The following is a 21,900-nucleotide window of genomic DNA, read 5'->3' on the forward strand; positions in this document are numbered from 1 at the left end:
GTGGAAGAATTGTTTTAAAGTTGCTAACAAGGGTGTAATGGTTAGGGAAAAAAGTTTGGTAGCACTGCTCTTCACTTTGGGCACCTTAGTTACTTTGTAGAGTGAAGGGAAAATTACTAGTTATTGATAGGAAATATGGTCTGCTCTGGAGTTCTATATAGAGCAAATTATCTTTAAATATTCTGCACTGACTCTCAGTCTTTATAAACGTTAATCAGAAAGGAAAATAGAAGGAATTAATCAGATCTGGGAACACTATGTGGAACTTTCTTAAGCATGAAGGACAGTTTTCACTTAGATAACATAGCTTGAAGCAAAAGTAGAAACACTAGTTTTTGCCCAAAGAGTACAGTTTTATAGAAGGATGTTGTTTTTAAAAATTTATTATTTTATTGAGGGCTTATTGGTTAAGAGAAGAAGAAGATTGGGGATCTACTTGAATTCTCACTTGTAAATATTTTCTTGATCAAATATTAAATTTGACATTAAATAACATAGTAAATAAGTGGAGAGAAACCAGTGAGTTCCAGCAGATTTTTTGTTGCCCTTTTGTACAAAATAGGAATCATTTTATAAGTTGCAAATTATGTTGAAAAATTTCAACCTAAGGAATTAATATGTTATCATTGTGCTGAATTTCATTTATTTTCACTCATCAGTAGATGGTTCCTTTTAAATTAGACATTATTAGCAATTAATTAGAATAATATGTGAAAAAGATTTTTAAGTATAGTGCTATTTTCTAAAGTACCTACAAAAGAGCTTAAAATATCCACTTGAATAATTCCTATATTTTAGAAAAATATCAATGGATTATTATTTTTAAGTAGTCATAATTTGCATCAAATCATTAGACATCTCTTAAGTATATGGAATTTGTCAAGATTTATTTCTGGGCAACCCCCTCGGGTCCCCTCCCAAATGTGAGAACTTTTCTGTCCTCTCAATAAATCCTGCTTTCTCAAAAACAAACAAAAAAATCATTTCTTGTGTGTTACAAGGTAGGTGTGTAAATTTTGCTTCTTGTTGCCAAATCATTTAAAGATGGTAGGACACAAATAGCAAAAGGGCTCAATGGTACATGGGCTTTGTGAGAGATTCTTTTAGGCAAAACATCTGATTCAGTTCTGTTATTGGACAATTAACCAACATGCATTATATTTTTTTGGACCATACTTGTGGAGAAAAATGCCAATTCTCAGAAAGTAATTTTGTCATTTAAGAAAACAAAAATATTACTTTGATAAAGGTTAACCAGGTTCAATTGAGCAAATCTTAATGTAGTCTCTTGGAAGTCCATGTTCTCATAATATTTGAATGGAAACCATTGCTTTACAATTAAGAAACATCTACGGTGGGACCCCATTATAACTCTGCTCCTGAGGTTATATGACTGAAATACATAGTGAATTTGCTATGTGATTGCTGTGTTCTGGGGAATGTAAATTGGTTTGCATTTTGTCTTGATACTTTTCATTTATAGACTATTGTAATGGGGTTCCATTGTATTTGACTTTTCTTAAATTGAATGTTGTGTAATTCTGCCTTCTTCATGAAGACTTTCATGTTCTCTTCATTATTTCATTTCAGATTTTTCTTTCTCGATTTATTTGATTTAATGCACAGTAATGCTTAGAAATGTTGCTTACTGATTTTAAAACATTCATTTGATTACATTTTTGAACAGTATGTCAATATTTTCCATTTCAGGTCAAATGGGCTCTCTCATTCTTGGAGTGAAAGGATTCCAGACACAAAACATATTTCAGACATCTGTGAAAATGGGCGACCTCGAAGTAACTCTTGGCAAGGTAGAGAGCCTAGCATTCTGATTCCATCTGTCCATACAATCCAAGTTCTATATTCTGTGGTCCCTGGTTGTGAAGACTGATTCTTTCCTGGCAGCTCTTTAGTGCTTTTCCCAACAGAAAGGAGAGTATCTAGAATAGGAGTCTGGTTTTCATCCTTGGATGGGTAGTGATGGGGTTTGGTAGCACCAGGACATCAGATTCTTTGAGAAGGCTGCACAGTACCATGCAGCCCAGTGTTCCAGGGTGCTTATGAATTGCACCTATTTGAAATGTCATGTTATTAGACAGAGGGCAATTGCTTATTTACATGGAATTCTAGCTCTAAACCATCTTTTTCAGGTAACCTGGGAGGCAACAGAAAGAAAATCAGAGGCAAAAGATTCAGACCTCGGTCTAATTCAACTGAGTAAGTCAGAAACTCTAATGGAAAAAGGCACTCCAAGGTCTTGTGCAATTAGTATCAAAAGTTAATTAAGCAGATAGTCAAAGAACCGTAAACCAAGCCTCTGGTCTTGGTTTTGTCTTTTTAATTATTTTTGGCCCTTTGAAAATTAACCATGGCTTTTCTCTTTTACATAGGCATCTCCGCAACTGTGCCCATACCAATATTCACTGATAGTGGGGGTCTCACCTTGGCTGCAGGCTTTTTCCTCCAGTCACCTGCCATTGTGGGGTTTGGTTCTGTTTGAAGGGAATTTTGATAACATTCTTTTCTTCTCATCACCTGGGGTCCAGTCATTTCAAAGGATTACCCTTCCTCTCCCCAGTACTCACACAGCCTAAAAGCATCGGGAAAAATTCCCATCGTACTAGAGCATGATACTGCTCACAATCTGAAACCACTGCTCTGAGGTCTTCATGGCTGCAATCTAAGCATTCTCTCAGACTAATGGAATAAGTTTCCCTTTTAAATTTTCTTTCTCAGGACATTTAAAAGGGCATTTACCTAAACCTGCTCTTTAACTAAATCATTGTCACTAAATGCAACATTATCTGTTTTAAATGATAGCCATACTTTTTTTAAGTGGGAGTGGGGTCGGAAGTTACATTTAAAGTCATTTATAATGAAGTAAACACCATGTCCTTTTTTTTTGTTTGTTTGCTTCTCCACTTAAGAAAGTACAAGTGAAATAAAACCTCCTCAAGGGAGCCTTTATCTCCCTGGTGAAATAAAACACATCCTTAATATCCAAAAGGACCGACCTTGCCACTCGGGTTCAATTACCCATACTTTTTAACCCACCTAAAAGTTTTTACTTATTTCTCACTGTAATGGTAGTTGTTATTTCCAGGATCTCTGTTGCTTCTTCATGCCTCAATACTTAAAAAGTCTGAATAGCAGGTATTTGTTAACTGCTTGTCAAAAACTTATGTTAGCTTTTCCATCATATACCCTGCCTTTTTCAGTCCAGGAATATTAACATTACCCTGAAATTTGGACCCTCCGCCTGAATGGTATTGTCTTGTAAGTGGCTTGTCAAAGTTTACTAGAGGTTACTTTATCTTAGAAACAATAGACAATTTCAAGAAATACCATTGCATGGTCCAGAATGGCATCATAGAACTTCATCGTAAATAACTAATCTGTTAGAGTTTATCTTACATATTCCCAAAGCACTTGGATGCTTTAGGGTTCATTGTTGATAAACTCTTCTTGGAATGTTGTTTGATTTGTTTTGCATGAGGTCACCTAGTAAGAGTTCCTTAACTTATCTCAGTTGCTCATAAGAGTACAGATAAAATCACAAAATGTTGTTTAGAACTTCCTTCGTGTATTGTTTAGTGTTCTAACAGTATTTACTATAACAAGGCTTTGAAGACTCCTAAGTGAAAAAAATTCAGTAGTATATTAAAGTTACGACTTTAGGACCCAAAGAACATTTGGTGTTTAGCAATATTCATATAATATTTTCTAGAGCAATCACTTATTTTTTAAAATGTATAAATTTTCCACTTATGTCATGTGATAAAAATTATACTACTACAAATAGCCTTTGAGAAATATTGCTTGTGAGATAATTAAATTATAGTATTTAATAAGACACTATAATAGAATAATTTTTGTGAGGGAGAAGTATTAAGGACTCCCTCAAATTTTTCAGACTTCTCTGATTTTGGTTACATACTCATGTTAATTAAATGGAGCCAAGTCTGTGAAGCTGACCACTATTCTCATATATCTTCTTGTATGGAAACTGTGTCTGTCTTTATACATGCATATATATCTTTTTTTCCCCTCTTATAAGGATTCCTGAGACATGGCATATTAAGAATTATATCAACAGATTTTTTTATACTTTCCGTATTTAAGTAATCCCATTTGCTTCTGGTATAATAATACCATTTGTGTGACTATAAGAGAAGCAGAATGACCACAGAAAAACATATAATTTTAAGTTTTTTACAATAAGAGGTGTTTCAAGTCCATTATTTCAACATTCCTCTTAGTACCTCGTCATCCCAAAAGATGATGAAAAATTGGGACATGAATTAAAACATACACCACAAATGCATTCTCTGTTAGTTAAGAAATTAAAATGTCCTTGTTTACTGTATTGTTTTTTCACTCAAATTTTGCATCTTCCTCACTGTTGTACATAATGTAAAAAAATTTTTGGCTTAGACGTTGTATTATATATTGTGTTTTTACAGGAGGGAGCCCCAAGCTCCTGAGCCTGGGCACTCCCTCGCCCAGACAGTCCCATCCCAAGGCATAAGCCCAGGGGGCTCTGACAGCCCCCAGACAGGGAGTCTGGATCACAGGTCAGTCTCCACCTGCCCCTCCATTCTGGGCTGCCACTTAATTTTCCTCCAAATCCCTTCCTTGGCTGAGAACAGGGTCATTTGATCTTTGACCGAGCCCCCATGTCTGCTCGGAGGTGCTTCTGGTCCAGCCAGCACCAGCTAATTTTCTTCTGCCTTTCCATCCTGGAGAACACAAAGAACTCCCCTACCCCATCTAATGCATTTTTTTTTTTTTTTTTGCATGTTGCACTATAAGCCAAGTCCAGCCACCTAGGCAGGATTACTGCAGTTGGATAAAACCCCATCACCCCAGCCACCACAACCTTGAGATGTTAGGAAACTCACTATGAAGACTTTCATGGGTAGATCCCCGGAAGGAACAAGCAATTGAGAGTTAATTTCAGCGGCCTATAGTGAAGTGATCACAGCCGCCTAAACTGCCCCCTGAGATGGAGGAAAAAAATCCTTCAGGTGCAAATCAAGCCATGTGGTTGTAGCATTCATGGAACAGCCATGGCACCAGTTTTTTGAGTTTCTAAGATTGTCAGTGAAAGGAACAAATGTCTCCTCCTAGTAGTGGTTGTCTGCCTGTGGGTGACTCAGTTTGCTGTGTGGCTACATTTCACCTGATTACAGCTGCATGGGCTTTTTCTACAGTTTTCCCCAGGCCAGAGCATTCACTAGCCTTCATCTGTGGCTGCACTTGCTTTTTGACTTCTTTTTGTTCAGAGTCTCAGTGAAAATCTTTATGCAAGTTATAATTGGCTATCTGTGAAAGCACAAGTTGGCAATGATTGTGGCTAAAGGCAAAACTGTCATGAGTTGTTCATGAGTCAGGAGAAATCATCTTAGCAAAAATGGTCTTATAAGCATAAAAAGCAACCAAACCCTCTGTCAGGAGGGAATTTCATGATGTTATTTTGTGGAGTACGTTGGTGATGACTAAAAATAAGGGAAAGGACTGGGGGAAAATAACCTAATTATTTTATATAACTGGAAATGTAGTCTTGGTTTAAATGTGTTTACAAACAGTTTGAAAACTAAATGTGGGGGAAAGAAGCAAACTTTAACCAAAAGCAAATAATGTATTTTATAATTTCCCCTGGTTTGGTTCCAAATAACTTCAGTTTTATAGAGACTGGCTCTTCATTGTTACAATATCTTGAGAACTTTTGAATGAGAAGGCCTAGGAAGATGTTCCGGTTTTTCCAATACTGAATTTCTTAAATCTATATTATTTTACAAGGGTAAATTTTAAAGAGATGTGTTTTTGCTTTGCTCCCCGGGTAAAAATCAAAGGAAACTCTGGGGAGAAACAATTTGCATCTTCAGTTCTACTACCTTTAAAATTTGCACAGTAATTCTGATGGAGACTTTGTCAGATCCATCAGGGAAATGCTAACTAAGGCCTTTATTATTCTCTGGCAGTCATTCACACAACTCATGATCAGACACTTGAAAGACAAGTTCTGAGGGCCATTTCCTAGTGGAAACAAGAACACTTTAGTCTAGAGTGCACAAAGAAGAGGGAGAACATTACAGCTGCAACTAAATTAGTAAACCCAGCTTCAAGATCATGGAGTCCTGTTTGGACCACACTTAATGTGCATTAAGGCTCCCAGATCAGAAGAATAGGACCCTTTCTGCTCCTCACAGAGCTGAGTGGAGCATACTTTCTTGTTGACTCCAGCTTGGGATCTGCTATAGGGAGGAAGACAGTGCCATAAAAGCCTTCTTCTCATATTGAAAAGAGAACTTTGCCCCTTTTAACTGTTCTTGGGGTATAATACGTCCAAATGCCAGGCTGGAATTGTAGCCATTTGACTATTTTCAAAAAGCACTGTTATCATTTAAAAGCCAAGGAACCAAATGAGAGGTGCCCTGGAAAAAGCCACTTTGGAGGTGGGTGAATGGGACTGCTGTCAGTACTGTGATTGAAAGGGAGCTTCTGATTCACTTTGGGAAGCCACTGGAAAAGACTTTCCCAGAAATGTTAAATGTGTTCTAGAATGCCTTGAGCCTTGTTGTAGCTGAGATTATTCTCATGTCATTGTATAGACTGCCTCATAATCACCCAACATCCATCCTGGTTTATTTGCCATGGTCACTTGCATTTGGAGGGTGAAGACATCCTTGCTAAGCTTGTGCTGTGTATTTTCAGATTTTCTATCTTGTTCTGCTTTCTTTGTTCCTTCCATTGCTTTCTGCAGGTATTTAAACCCATGGTTCAAAAGAGACTATAATGTAGCTAAGTGGGTAGAAGATGTGAATAAAAACACTGAAGGACCATACTTTAGGTATTTTATGAATTAATTTTATATCCTTTTTCAACTCTCCCAGCACAAACAAATACTGTAGTGTGACTGGTTCTCTATCTTGTATCTCCCAATACAAGTTCCTATAGGTGGAAAGGGGCCTTGTTTATTTGCTGCCTTTTGACCTCTGTTTTTAGTTTCATGAGCAAGTCTGGTTCTTTTCTGAATGTTTCAAATGAAGCCATTTGAAAGGGTTTCCATTTAGTGCATGTCCCTATCACCATCCTGAGCTTTTTAGTAGCTTTCTCTTCATTTTATGCTATGTAGTGTTCTATGGGCATGAAACATACTTTCCACTAATAAAGAAGTACTATTAACTTAAACAATTTAATTTCTAGATTCTAGCAGTTTTATAATGCATTTTTTCTATTTACTGCCTAAGAGTGCACAGTGCATATGAAACTTCAAGGAAAAGCCTAAAAAACTAAATGAAATGTAGTAGAATTTTACTTGGACTAGAACAGTGATTTGATCTAACTGGAAAATTATTGTGATAATGTTGATCAGAGGGAGTACGTAGAATGAGTTTAGGTTTTATTTGTTCAATGCACCCATTTGCTACTAGAGAAGGTCTATGGTGAGAAGAGTATTTTACAGATTCTCCACAAAGCATCTAAGGAATTTTTATGCTAATAAAAATGTTGTACAATACTTTAGATACATCAGGAAGCAGTTGGAAATATTTCTCAACTCACAAAAGAGAACAGTATGTCTACATTTTAGAAACTATCAGATTTACTCAATTCATTACAGCTCTGTAACATTAAAGAGCCAAGAGAATTTCCAAGAGTTCTTAATGGTATTTTTCACTCTTTATAATATCAAAGTGATTTCCTAGAAGTAAATGTTCACTTTATATCTGACTACTTTGTGGACAACTAATGTAAAGAAGAAATATAGACTCAATCACTACCTTTTCTGAACACAATTTAACAAGAAGCTTTCATATTACTTATTGTCATGACTTGAGTTAACGTTGAACAGCTATCAAAAGATATATGTGTATTCAACTCTCAGCACCCATATAAGGTGGACTCTCTCTTCCAGTGTACCATTTAGTTTAGTCATGTATAGTTTGAGAAAATGATTAGACCTACCTGCATTTTAATTTTAATCCATAACATTGCATATGACCCAAGGAAAGCATAACTCCTGCCTGCTCACAACAATATATCCTGCTTTTATACCCCATCTTTCCCTCCTGCCCTGTCTTTCTGCTTGTCCCACACTTTCCCACACTGAACCTCATACATATACACTCACATTCAAACGTCCCACCCTCACCTGTAGCTCCCAAGATGACCAACATCAGGAAGACAGGTAAGATGATTTTGAATGCTATTTGGAATCTTGGCTCACCTGCAGTCCCATTTCTCCTTTCTATTTTCCTCAGGCTTGTGGGCAGATTGTAATTTGTACCAGCCATGGAACCAAAAAAGAATGACTTTGGTCCTATGAGGGTTAAGGATTTTATTCCTAAACAGATTTAGCATTTTTGCAGCAATAATTTGTAAAATGGTACCCCGGAAGAGTTGATTCACCTCCCCTGGGTGAACTGAGTAGTTTTTGTGGCTCCCAGAGAAGAGTTCACATTTCTTAAAATCAGCACCCAGGTCTGCCCAGAAGCTGCATGACTAAACGCAATTTGGATGGGGAAATGCTTTAGCACCCCAGGTTGCACGTGCAAAACTGCAAAGACAATTTTAGAGGGTTCCTTTATCTCCTCCTTTAATATGAGATATTGTTTCCTACAGTAATAGTAATGCTAATAATTATTAAAAATCATATTTGTATTTAAAGGCTAGGTAAAGTTCAGTGGATAGTTATAATTTAACTGTCATTATTTTTGGATTAATAAGGATTATGCTGGTAAGACTTGAAAGTCAACATAGAATTTCTGTGGCAGTAGTGAATAATTGAGATGGTCCAGAGCTTTTAACAAAATGATTCTAATGCAGTAGAGAGAATTTCATACTACTCTCCATGCAAGCTAAGCCTCACATAGGAGGCCCAAAATGCTTATGCTTCACCAACTCTCTGCTTAAGTTCAGATCTGCTTCATATGCAGCCAGGACATTCAGGATGACCATTCCTGCCAAAACCACCAATGAAGGCAAAGGTCACCTTATTATTAACCCATGTGGTATTGGGTTTGTGGCATGCTTATCAAAATACAGTCGGGACTTCATGACTACAGCAAATTGGTCCTAAATATAGTCCAGTATTTAAAATATAGGCTCCACATCACTACAAAGAGCAAGGCAAATGCCTAAAGAGTTTGAGAGATCAGAGCACCTCCACTGTGCTCTTTATCCAGTCTGATATGACAGTGGCTGCTCAGATTGTCCTCAGCATGTATTCAGGTCATCAGGAAGAAGCAAGTGAGATCAGGGAAAGAGCATTATCTCAGCACACAGATCCTGGGTGCAGCTCTATTGGTGACAGTGCTTTACAAGCTCTTAGAAGGTATATTCACTCTCGGGTATTAGCCAGTTGATTAGTCACTTTATTAGTGGTCTTTGAGTCCACTTTCATGATCTTATGGAAGATTTGGTGACTCTGAAAGGAAACAGATAATAATATATGTAACTATCATGTATCAAGTATCTGTTATATATCTTTATTTCTCATATCATGAAGTATTCATCTTTCTGTGGATGAAGGAAACTGAGGTACAAAGAGTAACTCAAGATAGCACAGCTAGTAAGGGTCAGAATTAGAGCCTGGCTCTGAGTCTAAAATCTGTTCCTTCTCCATTTCATCGTACTTAAAAGTAGCAGGGTACATACTGACTGCTTAAATCCTATTCTAGGACACTTTATAAATCCTTCTAGATCAGCCTACTATAAAATTCACATATGAGGGCTGGGCGTGGGGGTTCATGCATGTAATCCCCACCATTTGGGAAGCTGAGATGGAAGGATTATTTGAGATTGGGAGTTCAAGACCAGCCTAAGCAATATAACAAGACCCCCATCTCTGCACATATACACAAATAGACACACACAATAAAAAAATATTCACATATGAATGCAAGTGAATAAGGGGTGGACTTGTGTCCTTCTAATGTGAATGGTCTGGTTTTAGCCTGTCCTTGGGGCCAGAGCTGAACTGAGATTGGCTTTACCAGTTTGTCTGCAAAAGGAGAGCCCAGACCCCAAGATGCACCGTAATGCATTGGCACACAAACATACCTTCACTGTATAATTTTAATAGGGCACCCACTATGGTTTCTTAAAAGGTAGTAATAATAATGGCTAGCATTTATCTGGCCAGGGATGGTGGCTCACACCTATAATCCCAGCACTTTGAGAGACTGAACTGAGAGGATTGCTTGAGCTCAGGAGTACGAAGCCAGCCTGGGCAATATAGGGAGACCCTGTCTTTACAAAAAATAAAATAAAATAAAAATTAATATTTATCCAAAAATGTGCTTCACTTTGTCAGTGAATGAGCTGGGCTGATGCTTGACTTTAAGTGCAAGCCAGGATGGAATTGCCAAGGTCAGAAAAGAGCCTGGGGCAGTTTGGAAGAAATGTCTTCTTTAGACATTTGTGAGAAATTTTGCGTTTATTTTTTCTAAACTCATTTACCCTGCCTTGTTCTCTACTCCTATTCTGACTCCTGCTCTGGTGCTCTCTCCATCCTCCGAAGATAATCACCTTTATGCTGTCACACACCACCCAACCTCTAGGACTGCTTGCCCCTTTCCCTGCTAAAACTGTACTGCTCAGCTTCTCTTCTTCTCCTCAGAGGCCAAAGTGTCAATTAACTAGCATGTTATTGTCAGAAGTAGTGTATGTGCAATTTTTACAAGGTTCTGGAGAATACTTTCTGTTTTTCAACTCATTATTGACTTTGCCCATAAAAAGGTATTTTAGGGCAATACTGGACTTTCAGCACCCCTTGCTGGAGTGACTTTGTATTTGTACCAGGCTGGCCATTTGGACTCATAACCAAGTTAAGGCTGGCATGACTGTGAAGCTGTAAGCTAGTTACTAATGCTGTGGGCACACACGCTGAGGCAAAGTAAAAAGAGGCCCCATTTTGCATGGTCACCTAAAGAAAACAAGATTTAGTTGTTTGTGTACCTTATTAGCTTTCCCTTACTTGAATGTTTTAATCAATAATGGTTAGTCTAGAAAGCTGAACCCAGGTTAATATCCCTCATTTTAGAAAGATGCATTTAAATATCTAAATGCAAAAGCTTGCCCTCATTTTAACCATACTGGCTTTGTTTCTTAAAGAACATAGTCCTATTTAAAATGCCTTTCTAAAATAAAACAATTAATCACTGAAGTAGCAAAAATATGTAGTACTGTATTGCTTTAATAGAACTTTAGAGAATTTGAATTATTAGTATTCTTAGTTACAACCATTGCTCAGCTGTGGAGAGCATTAACATAAGAGAAATCAAACTGCTATCAAACTGTGTTCTAACAGTTTATGCTAAGGAGTGGTCCTGGCCATTTTTCTAAACTAGAGGAGACATTAGAGTCACAGATTAGAGTGAACTGAACACTCTGACTTTTTCAAAATCAGTCAAGAATGTTCACTTGGATCTCAGGGTGTGTAGGAAAAATTATTTTACTTGAATTCAATGTGCATAAAATGGAAACTAGTCTGAAGACTATGGAAGAACTAGAGGAAAGGAAATTGTATGGATGGGAACCAATATTTAAAATGAGGAGGGAAAAGAGCATCATTATGCTGTTGAATGCAGCACAGGCAGTAGATCTTGACCTGCTCAATGCTACCCTCACCAGCACTCCCAGCCTGAGTCAGCCACAGCAGGTGAGGTGCGTCCTAGTGAAATAAGTGCTTATGCTATCATCTGGCAGTGCAAACAGTTCATTAATGTAAGTCATTACTGCCTTGCACCAGGAATTAAGGCATAATGGATGTGTAGTGGTGGTAACATTTGTGAATGTAATAGCCATGGCACTTATCGCATCTGTTTTCTATCGATATGTTGTGAGTAGACATTTTTCACTCAGCTGTTTTTTTCACTTTCAAGATAAGTGAGCAGCAGGTATGGGCTATTCTAGTGTCCAGCTTAGTCACAAATATTACCACTACAAATGCAAAGTCAAACAAGTGCAGCATAATACACCTACAGCTTATATAGAAATGCTGATTGCAGGAACTAATCAGACCATTTTTGTATGTTCTCATCAGACTTTGTTTGGCTGGAGCTCTGCACTCCTTACTGCTTGCATGTTTACTAATTTAGTATTAAAACCCTTGTATTTGCCTTTGTTCCTTTACAACTAACACAGTGGCCTCTGAATGCATGAGTTTTGCGTAAACTGTTGTGTGACTTAGCAACTAATAAATATATCAGTTAAAATGTATCTTAAGATATAGTTGGAATTATTGTACTTAAACAGTTTTACATTAAGTGGTAAAAATAAGGCAGAACATTAATATTTTTGTACACTTAATTTGCCATTATGAGCTTTTATAATAATTTGATCCCTTCTCCATTTTTGCTGTTTATCTATTCTATAGGAGACTTTGTTGTTGACTTTCTAGTTAAAAAGTATGATTCTGTGTACTAACATTTGAACGATTCATTGCCATCATGAAATTAGGAAGATAAAATTCCAGCATTTCGGTGTTGGAATGGCAGAGTATCTTCCCAGTAGTAGAACCTTTACAGTAGTGTCTTATGAAAGTAGAAGTCAGAGGGTTTATTCTGAACCCACTTTTCAGATATTTGAAAAAGATGTTAGGCAATCACATGATATTTATTTCATATGTTCTCAACGTCTCAGGACTTTATCTCCTGCCAAGTCTCCTTCTTCATCAACTGGGTCTATAGCCTCCAGTAGAAAATACCCTTATCCAATGCCTCCACTGCCCGATGAGGAGAAGAAAGTGAACCGACAAAGTGCCAGGGTACGTGGGAACTTCTTCCATATGCTTACATACTCAGTCATAATCATTTATCTATTTTAAGAGAGAGAACCATCTTTTCTTCTTTATCCATAAGAACATGAAAGAAGTAAATTTGAAAATTAGGAGATTCTTGGACTTTGAAGTTCAGATTTATATTTACAAATTAGTTTATTGGGTATATATTAATTACTCATTGCTGTATATTTCTATCTTAGTATTCATTGGAGTGAATATATTAGCACCTGAAATAGACAAACCAAAGGGATTATATTTTGTTTTGTCAGTTTTTTAATGTACCTGGAAATGCTTGAGATTGAGTAAATTAGCCTCCTTTCCATGGCAATTTGCTTACTCAGGCCTTTCACTGGCCAGTAACACCCAATTGGACTTCAGGAATAGGAACCTGTGACAGAAAATCAGATCAATGTTTTGGAGATGGGACTTGAATTTGGATACAAGGAAAGAGGATTTGAAAAATCTGTAATATCAAAAGAATGTAGCAAAGGGTGTGGCAAAATTTAACAGCCTTTTATACTTAAAAAAAAAAGACTGAATTTAAAAACAAATATAGAGTGTTGATTATTTTTATAAAAAATATAATTCACCAAAAGTCATATGTATTAAGTTACCTTTACATGTTAATTACACAACCTCTCTGTCTCACAGCATTCCTGGAACATATCCAGCCTGTGAAATATACATATCCGGTATAGTGGAGTTTAGAGAGGCATACTAACCTTCAGAGACTTGAGTGAGATTGCAACCAAAGAATAAATTACTGTTATTGATGTCCAGGTTCTGTTATGGTCAATTACACTGTAAAGTTGATCTTCTTAGAAATAATGCAGAAAAATAGAGCTTTAAAAAGCCTTGGCAGATTTAGCTCTGATGGGTCCAGGACCCGTGGGTTCCTAGACTTTTGTGGTCACGATGAAGGATGTTTTAGAGCCTCTTTGACCCTACACCTGAATTATGTGGTTCAAGGTTAACACAGATCATTCAAATTTTAACTTGATCAACTCAGTCAGAAAACACAAATTCATAGAAACTGTTTAGATCACTATAATCAAAGTATTTAAAAACAATCAGTGGGCTGGGTGTGGCAGCGCACACCTGTAATCCCAGCACTTTGGGAGGCTGAGGTGGGAAGATTGCTTGAACCCGAGTTTGAGACCAGTCTGGGCAACATGGCAAGACCTTGTCTCTACAAAGAATTTAAAAGACAAGCCGGGCATGGTGGCATGGGCCTGTAATCCTAGCTGCTCTGGAGGCTGAGGCAGAAGGATCACCGGAGCCTAGGAAGTCAAGGCTGTGGTGAGCTGTGATCAGTGCCACTGTACTCCAGTCTGGGAGACAAAGTGAGACCTGACTCAAAAAAATAAAAAATAAAAATCAGTGATGTTTTGCTAATCATAAAAAGTTATCTTTGTATGTTGATATGAGAAATGGCAAAAGATAAAAAGAAAGAAAGAAAGAAAACTCAGTTTCCCAGCACTCAGCTTCCTTACCTAAAAAAAAAAAAAAAAAGACTTCTCTGTAGACAGTTGTTCATGATGTGGTATGTGATAATGAAATCCAAGGTTGATGTCGTTCCTTCCCTCCTCAGAGAATTGTCTAAGGTCAGCACTCCACTTTTTTTCCTGCTGAATTGTCTATATTGCTGTCTTGCTCCATCAAGTTGGGGACATTCTCTTAGCTGTTTTTTTGCCAGGATGTGGGTTATTACAAATGTTAACACACAAGTTCTCCAGAAGTAACTGGCCCATGGCCCCTTCCCTGGGCTGAGCAGATAGCCATGAAGACTCTGGCTGCTGGGATGGTTAAGCAAAATATCTGATTTGTTTTACTCACAGTGGAACAGCCACATAAGCATTTGGCAGAATCCTGCAGAATATGTGGCCCCTGTCTCTGGGCTGTCTTTGTGGGTTGTAAAGAATGGAACAAGCAGATCGTCCCACCAGCAGCCCCTCTTTTACAGCAGCAAGATGTGGGTAAAGTCATGCCTAATGTTAAAATTAATGTTTGGCAATTCTTTGCTCATTTTTTCTCACTGAGATATAATCATTTAGGTTTTTCCCAGTGTTATTCATGTGTTCCTCCCTTCTTTCTGCAAGGTGTCACTTATATAATCTTCATAACAATATTTAGGAAACTTTGGCTTTCTGAAGCTGAAGTATAAGTCCTTTATTACTCCAGAATATTATCTGAACATCAATCCAGATTTTTCTTGCTCCAGACACCCTGCAAGTCCCATTTAACTCCTCTCCACCACCAAGTGTCATCCATTTACAGAGATCCTCACAGTTGAGAGTGAGATCCCTTTGATTTCCAAAGGACAAGGGGATGGCTGTCTTTTTAATGAAACAGACATACAAAGCAAACCTAATATAGATGGCACAGGTGGTTCTTGCCACAGTTCTGGGGAGTAAACCAGCATGGCTATTCAGAACCAGATTTGTGAAGATTTGAGAGAACATATGAAGAGAACCTGTGTAGAAACACTTAGTCACCTAACTTTTTATCTTTTTACTTTCCCCAAAACTTATTATATATACAATGACATGCCCCCAGTGTCCAGTAAAATGGAATTTTGGATACAGCCTAAGTCATTATGGTTATAGGCTTTCTTTGTTCATGTTCATAATGACTATACCTAGATTATATTGCCTGGAAACATATTTCATCAGCTTGACCTTTTTTTACAATTACTCTTCCTTAATCTGGTGAACTGAGTTGCATTCATATCTGATCACTCTACCAAGGTGATTACTGCACATTGTGGAACTTGGATCTGAACAGGACCATACAAAAGCAAAAGCAAGGAGAGGGTAGGAGCAAGGGAATTCAAGAGGGGATATCCTGTCATAAATGCATCCGTCTACTTTGATACATTAGCTCCTGAGAGAGAACTATTTTCTAGGAGGCAGTGATGGAGTTGGAGCACATGACCTGGTCATAGACTGAGGGCAGTGATTTTTATGTGGGTGGGATATTGGTGGAATTATTCTTTTCTTATGTCAGTGGTTCTCTGCCTTGGCTGAGCAAGGGAATCATCTGAGGAGCTCTAAAAATATCCTGATGACTGAGTCCCACCCAGAGAGATTTTGATTTTGTTGACCTGGTGTGTTGTCTGAGCAGTGGGAACTTGAAAACGTCCCCAGATCGATGTAATGTATAGCTGGGGTTGAGAATCACTGCTCTAGCTGACTTCAGTTAAATCTTAGGGGAAAAAAGGGCATGTGTAGTTTTAACAAGTAACAGTTTGAATTCTTTTATTTTAGACACAGTATGTACTTTATTTACAATTTCAAGTAACATTTCATGAGGATGTGATTTTTTTGTATCTAAAGGTGGCAGTTGTTTAAAAGGTTGAGAAATAGGTTTAGAGGAAATAGAGCTAAAAGTTGGAGTGCTTATTTTATCCATTTATTAGATTTTGCAAGAGTATACATCCATAGTCACATATTTATATGGATGGAATCACCAAATCTTTTTATCTTTATAGTTTAGAATGCTTCTGCTTCCTATTTCACAATGTACAATTTTGCTTTTCTCTGTTGTGCAGCTATGGGAGACATCCATTTAAGATCAACTGTTTACATGTGACACATCGAAATTGTTTACTTCAACTTTTATAGAAACCCAGCCTCACGGAATCACTGCAAATCTATCTGCTCTTCAGACAATACAAAGACCCTCTGAAATGCCACAGAGGAGAGGAAGCCGAGTCTCACATCTGGATACCATTTTCTTTTTGTCATTGGCTTAGGATTTAACTGAACCATGAAAAGAACTACTGAAAAGTTACACTATAACATGGAACAATAAAGGTACTGGTATGTTAATGGATAATTCGCATGACAGGTAATATGTAGAAATATCAATAAAGTTAACTCATATGACCCAAATGTAGCAAGTTTCCTAAGGGACAATAATGGATTCAGAACTTGACATTCTGAAGCACATCCTCATTGTAAACAGTAATGCTATATGCATGAAGCTTCTGTTTATTTTGTTTTCCATATTTAAGGAAACAACATCCCATAATAGAAACTAGCATGCAGGGCTATGGCATATAGGATTTTTCTGCAGGACTTTAAAGCTTTGAGAGGCCAATATCTCATATGCTAACTTTAATCATGTATTTTTATTTTTGTTTTTTTACTTTTCATGTTTATATCAGCATACAAAGACAATTGTATATATGTAAACATTTTTAAAATTAAAAAAAGCAACTGTTACATACAAGTGTATTTTGCCAAATGCCTAAAAACAGTCACAGTCACATCAGTGTCATCCATCCAATGGTCTTCAAAGATTATAAGCAGATGATATTGTAAATATAGTGGTCAGTGCTATAAATGTGTCTCTTCATAATTGGTATTTGTCCAAAACATGTGATGTTCCTTTAAACTGTGCACAGTCTGGAGGCAGGTTTATTGAGTAACTAATTGAGTGAGAGGATAAAATGCCCAGCAGAACTTCTGGTCTCCATAGCTTGCTGAAGCAGGAGACTGGTAGTTCAGCTGCTGTGTTGCCTTAAAACACTCTGCAGCTAATGGGCGGCTCCCTGGGAGTCATCCCACTTGTCCACTGTCTTCTGGGAGCAAATAGCGTCTGCCTGGGCGGCAGCTGTTATTTTTCAGTACCAGGGCGCACATGTTAGGCTCACCCTGCAGGCCGGTGAACCCCTCAGCAGTGTGTCCTGCTGAGATGAAACAAGTGCACCAAAGACACGAGACCACAGACCGCCAGTAAACTTGCCAATACTCTAAGCTTTTGTGGTCTGAAGTTTTGCTCCCTAGTAAAGCTTTTAAGTCACCCTTATCTGTGAAATGAATGACTTGTTTTAGCAGAAGCAACTTTTACACTGTTGATTAAGGATATTTGTCATCACTGGGGTGAGTTTCAACAAGTTATTCTTTATTGGCTTTGAAGCAACATGATGGAAGATTCATGAGCTGGAAAGCCCTAACAGTTCACAAAGGGATAAATGGAATCTGAAACCACAAAGATGCAACAACTCTGAAGTTACACAAACAGCTGGCAGGGGAGAGTCTGATATTTTGAACTGTATGTATTTTAATCTTTAGGAAAATGAGAATTCTGTGTTGAAAACTCCTTCTTAACAACCAAAGCTTGATGGCTGTTAAAATTGCAGCCCTGTCATTCCAAAAGAAAGCTATCCTAGTGAGGTTGGAATTGATAGAATCAATTACATGGTATGCTGTGAAAGTGTACTTCTGATTTCCTCTTTTTCTCTGCTTTTTCTTGAGAGGAATGGGATCTACAGAGAAGATTTTAGAGATGCTCTCTAAATTTGATCTGTCCCAGTAGTGTCCATGGACAAAATCCCCTTCATCTTCATGTGTAATTGTCTTAGATGCCCAAACTGAAGGGCCATGTTCGAAGGCAGCGTTTTATACTCTGTGTTTATGTCTTTTGTAATGGACCTCTCTTCTGAAAGGCTTTGAAGATGTTTGAAAAGCAGTTTAATCATCCAAAACTACACAGTGCAAAACAGCACTTGTCACAACAGCAAGGGATGTGATTGTTGATGCTACAGTAAAACAATCCATCAGACCAAGGTTTGGGTGAGTGTTGGGTAGCGTTTCCACATAGTGCAAGCCAAGGACAAAAGGGCAGACAGATGAAAGATGTAGCAAATAAAGTGACTTTTGAGCAAGATCACTTTAATGTGCACTGAATGTTTTCTGGTGTTGAGTGTATAAAAGGCTAATGTTATAAGGTGTATTTTCATTATAAAAGAATTTATAGATTTGAATGTAAGGTGCCTCATGTAAATATGCTTCCTAGTTACCATTACACAAGCCCTATTTTGAAAGAATCCACAATGGCTAGCTAAGTAGTCAACACATCTCTTTTCATCCATCTGTCTGTCTTTCCTCACCTCAATTACTTTTACATGAAATTTTTATTTCAAATGAAAATCATTCATGTGCCTTTTGGAAGACATGGTTGCTCTAAGGTATGCAGTTTGTAATCATCCTCCTTGGTGATGACTTCATAGGGAACTGAATGAAAAAATTGTTTTATTTGTAGAGATTATGACTTTAGCTTTAATGTTCTATTTTAAAAATCTACTCTATGTCCCATGTTTAAAGATTCTTAGAGCCATTTGTGGAATTATTTGACAAGTTTATAATCTCAAGGGAAAATTTCAAGAAGTAGCTCTAGGTGTACTCATGGTTGGAATTCTAGAGGCATTACATCTAAATATTTGTGACTTTTCATCCACTGAGGTAGATAGAATGGACCCATGGCACTAAATACAAGCACAGCATTATTTTTTAAAAATATCTATTTTGGAGAGAAACTTTGAGGCCACATAGCAGTTTGTATCAAGCAACTAATATTTATATTTCCCAATCCACTATAGGATCATTACTAAGCAGAGATACTGCTTTATTTTCCATTGTATGCCTTTTCCCCCTTTCTAAAGTTTTGTGCATGGTAAGACTGCAGATTCACAACCCTGCTGACTGAGATGTTCCATTTATCCTTTGTCATTATGGTGCAGTAACCCTGATTTAAAGGAATGTTTAAATCTCCACTAAGTGTCAACAGGAAGCTGTGGGGTAGCAGGAAGCAATTAACAAATGGGTTGGCTGGACTCACTATCCTTTGCAACCAGCTGCTCTTTCTTTAGATGGGAAGTGGCATCCTCCTGAACTCTGTGAGCTGGAAAATGATCCCCAAGGCACATGCAGTCTGTGGAAAGGAAGAAATCAGTGCTTCTCAGACAGTGCAGCATAATCCATTTGCTGTAATTGCTGCATTTTTAAAGAAACCCAGCACTTCAATTAGGAATAACCTATCATTAGATTTATTCCTTTAAAAAATGTTGACTGACAAAACCAATGTGGGCTTCACATGCCAAACTTATTTTTCACTTTGATATTGGTGCTTTATTAAGGATGCCGCAGTTCCTTTTTTCCTTTTGCTTTAAAAAGGCTTTTAAAAATGTGTTTGTACCCAAGGTACATACACAAGCATAAAATTTTTAAACATAAGATGAATAGGGCTTTAAAACAAGTTGCTAGAAAGATGAAGTTAAATGTACACTTACAGATAAAGCCTACTTATGTTTGAATTTCATAACAGGCTTATATTTCTTATCTTTTGATTCCCTTGCATATTTGCATAATCTAATCCTGTCCATGGTCCCAGATCTCTTGCGGCTACTTTACCTGTTACCTTTTTTGGGGATTTTGTTCTTTACTTTTTACAGTTACCTTTGGGCTAAAGGAAATATTCTATTTCTATTCACTTATTTCAGTGTTTCAGAAATCAAGTTTGTTCATGTATTCATTTCTTGTTGTCATGTAGTTCTACTTTAACCTTATATATAGTGCTTTAAATATTTCCTTATGTCATTATTTAATGTGATAATAAATCCTTACTAAAGAAAAGACTAATTTATCTTATTTAAACTTAAAGGAGAGGGAATTTATCGGCAGGATACTGAGTAGCTTGCAGAATGTATGGGAAAGGGAGAAACAAGTTTGGAACTGACAGGAGTGAGGGGAGGCAAGGCAGCCCCTGCACAGACTGATCAGGGTACCTCTGGTGCTGCCATTGGACGCCCTGGATGGGCATATATTGTAAACATTGTCCTACTAGTTGGTAAGTTGGCATGAATTTCCCATGAAATGCTTTGACGCCCATTTGTTGCATATTGTCTACTTTTTGTCCTCCTAATTATCTTTTTCCCTTTTTCTTTTATGTTTTCCTTTAAGATTGCCACCTAAATACCTTTTCCCCTCTTAAGTGTATGAAGTCAAGATGAGTTTCTCATTGTCACCCTACTAGCTTGACGTATATTAGAAGCAGACAGTTCTGGGGAATAGGGCTTAATTTGGGGCTCAAATGTTTTGTTTTGTTTCCTCCTCTGAGATATTATCTGAATGGATAAGACTGCTCTGATTTTGGATGCAGCAACTTTTCTCCTGGCATGAGAGAACTGAGGACTTTTGTAAACAGCCTCTCCTGTTTATTGTATTGTGAGGCCCCCAGTCTGCTCTGGTGAAAATCAGCTGAGACGGCAGCTCATCCTGGCTGTGTGTGAGCAGCTGTGCTGTGAAAGTACACCTGCTGGGAATGTTGGCACATGCTCGTAGCATATGCTCTGTGGGGCAGGAACTTTTGATTCCAAGAGGAGCTTTTCTGGCACACCTGCATATGCAAAGCTACAGTGAATCTTTAGAAAACAGGATAGTATTTCTATTCACATTTTATTCACCATTTTGTTAGTCCCCCAAATGAAGCATATTCTGCCTAATGAGTATTTTTGTCTTTTATGTCCCTAGTCTGACAAACAGTAAGCATCCTCACTATGGGATTTGAGGATGCTTTTAGAACCTTCCTACTTCCAAAGTCGCTGCCCCTTCAGTAGCTGTGCAGCCCTTTCCTCTTGATTAGCAATTTTTACTGTTAGTTCCTTTGGCATTTGGGAGAACCCTAGGGATGCCTTAGGGAGCAGGGGTGGCAGTCATCTTTAGTCTTCTCCCATTGTCACGATCACGCAACGTAGGAAGTCACTGGGAGATGGATCCTAAGAGTATGAATTTCAGGGTGGGGAGAATATAACAGCAGTAAACTTTGGGAGGTCATGAGGCATTTGGTCCTGGCATAGGGACAGAATGGCCATCCATATGAAGTGGAAGCCAAGTGTGATGAAGTGCACAAGTTGGTCACTTAGGGTGAGGCAGGGAGAGAGGGACTGGATGCCTCAGACAGACTTGGCTCCATAAATACTTCGGGGACCAGTCCATAATGGGTTGGTCACTCCTGCCTGTTGTGTCCATCCTGTACTGTTCATGGAATCTGTATCATACTGGGAGATGCTTCAAGACTGCCAGGGTTTTGGTCAGGGGATCATCATTTCATGTTCATAAGGTATCCTTGAAATCAAAACCAGGCAACATATATGTTTTCAGTTTTGTTTGACAAAAAGGCATACAATGAGACTCATCAATCTTAAGATAATGCACATATGAAATCATCAAAGTTTCAGTTTATGAAGAAAAGGGTATTTTCTTTTTTGTTAAAAAAATGTGTGTGTGTATATATATATATATATATATATATATATATATATATATATA

The 21,900-nt window shown here is 37.7% G+C and overlaps 1 protein-coding gene across 1 annotated transcript in view; it reads left to right on the plus strand.

Moving 5' to 3' along the window:
- The window catches only part of LOC103268612 (disintegrin and metalloproteinase domain-containing protein 22), a gene marked incomplete at its 5' end in the record, with an annotated part of 217,672 nt that extends 198,838 nt beyond the window's left edge, over positions 1–18,834 (plus strand). Inside the window, 6 exons of the mRNA XM_021716649.1 lie at positions 1,711–1,811; positions 2,151–2,217; positions 4,464–4,574; positions 6,767–6,853; positions 12,649–12,772; positions 16,338–18,834. Coding sequence (XP_021572324.1) covers positions 1,711–1,811; positions 2,151–2,217; positions 4,464–4,574; positions 6,767–6,853; positions 12,649–12,772; positions 16,338–16,358 — 511 coding nt within the window. The remainder of the gene's footprint in view (positions 1–1,710; positions 1,812–2,150; positions 2,218–4,463; positions 4,575–6,766; positions 6,854–12,648; positions 12,773–16,337) is intronic.
- Between the last annotated feature and the right edge of the window lie 3,066 nt (positions 18,835–21,900).

Source organism: Carlito syrichta, unplaced genomic scaffold, assembly GCF_000164805.1.
Source record: "Carlito syrichta isolate Samal-C Ts95f unplaced genomic scaffold, Tarsius_syrichta-2.0.1 Scaffold308855, whole genome shotgun sequence".
NCBI lineage: Eukaryota > Metazoa > Chordata > Mammalia > Primates > Tarsiidae > Carlito > Carlito syrichta.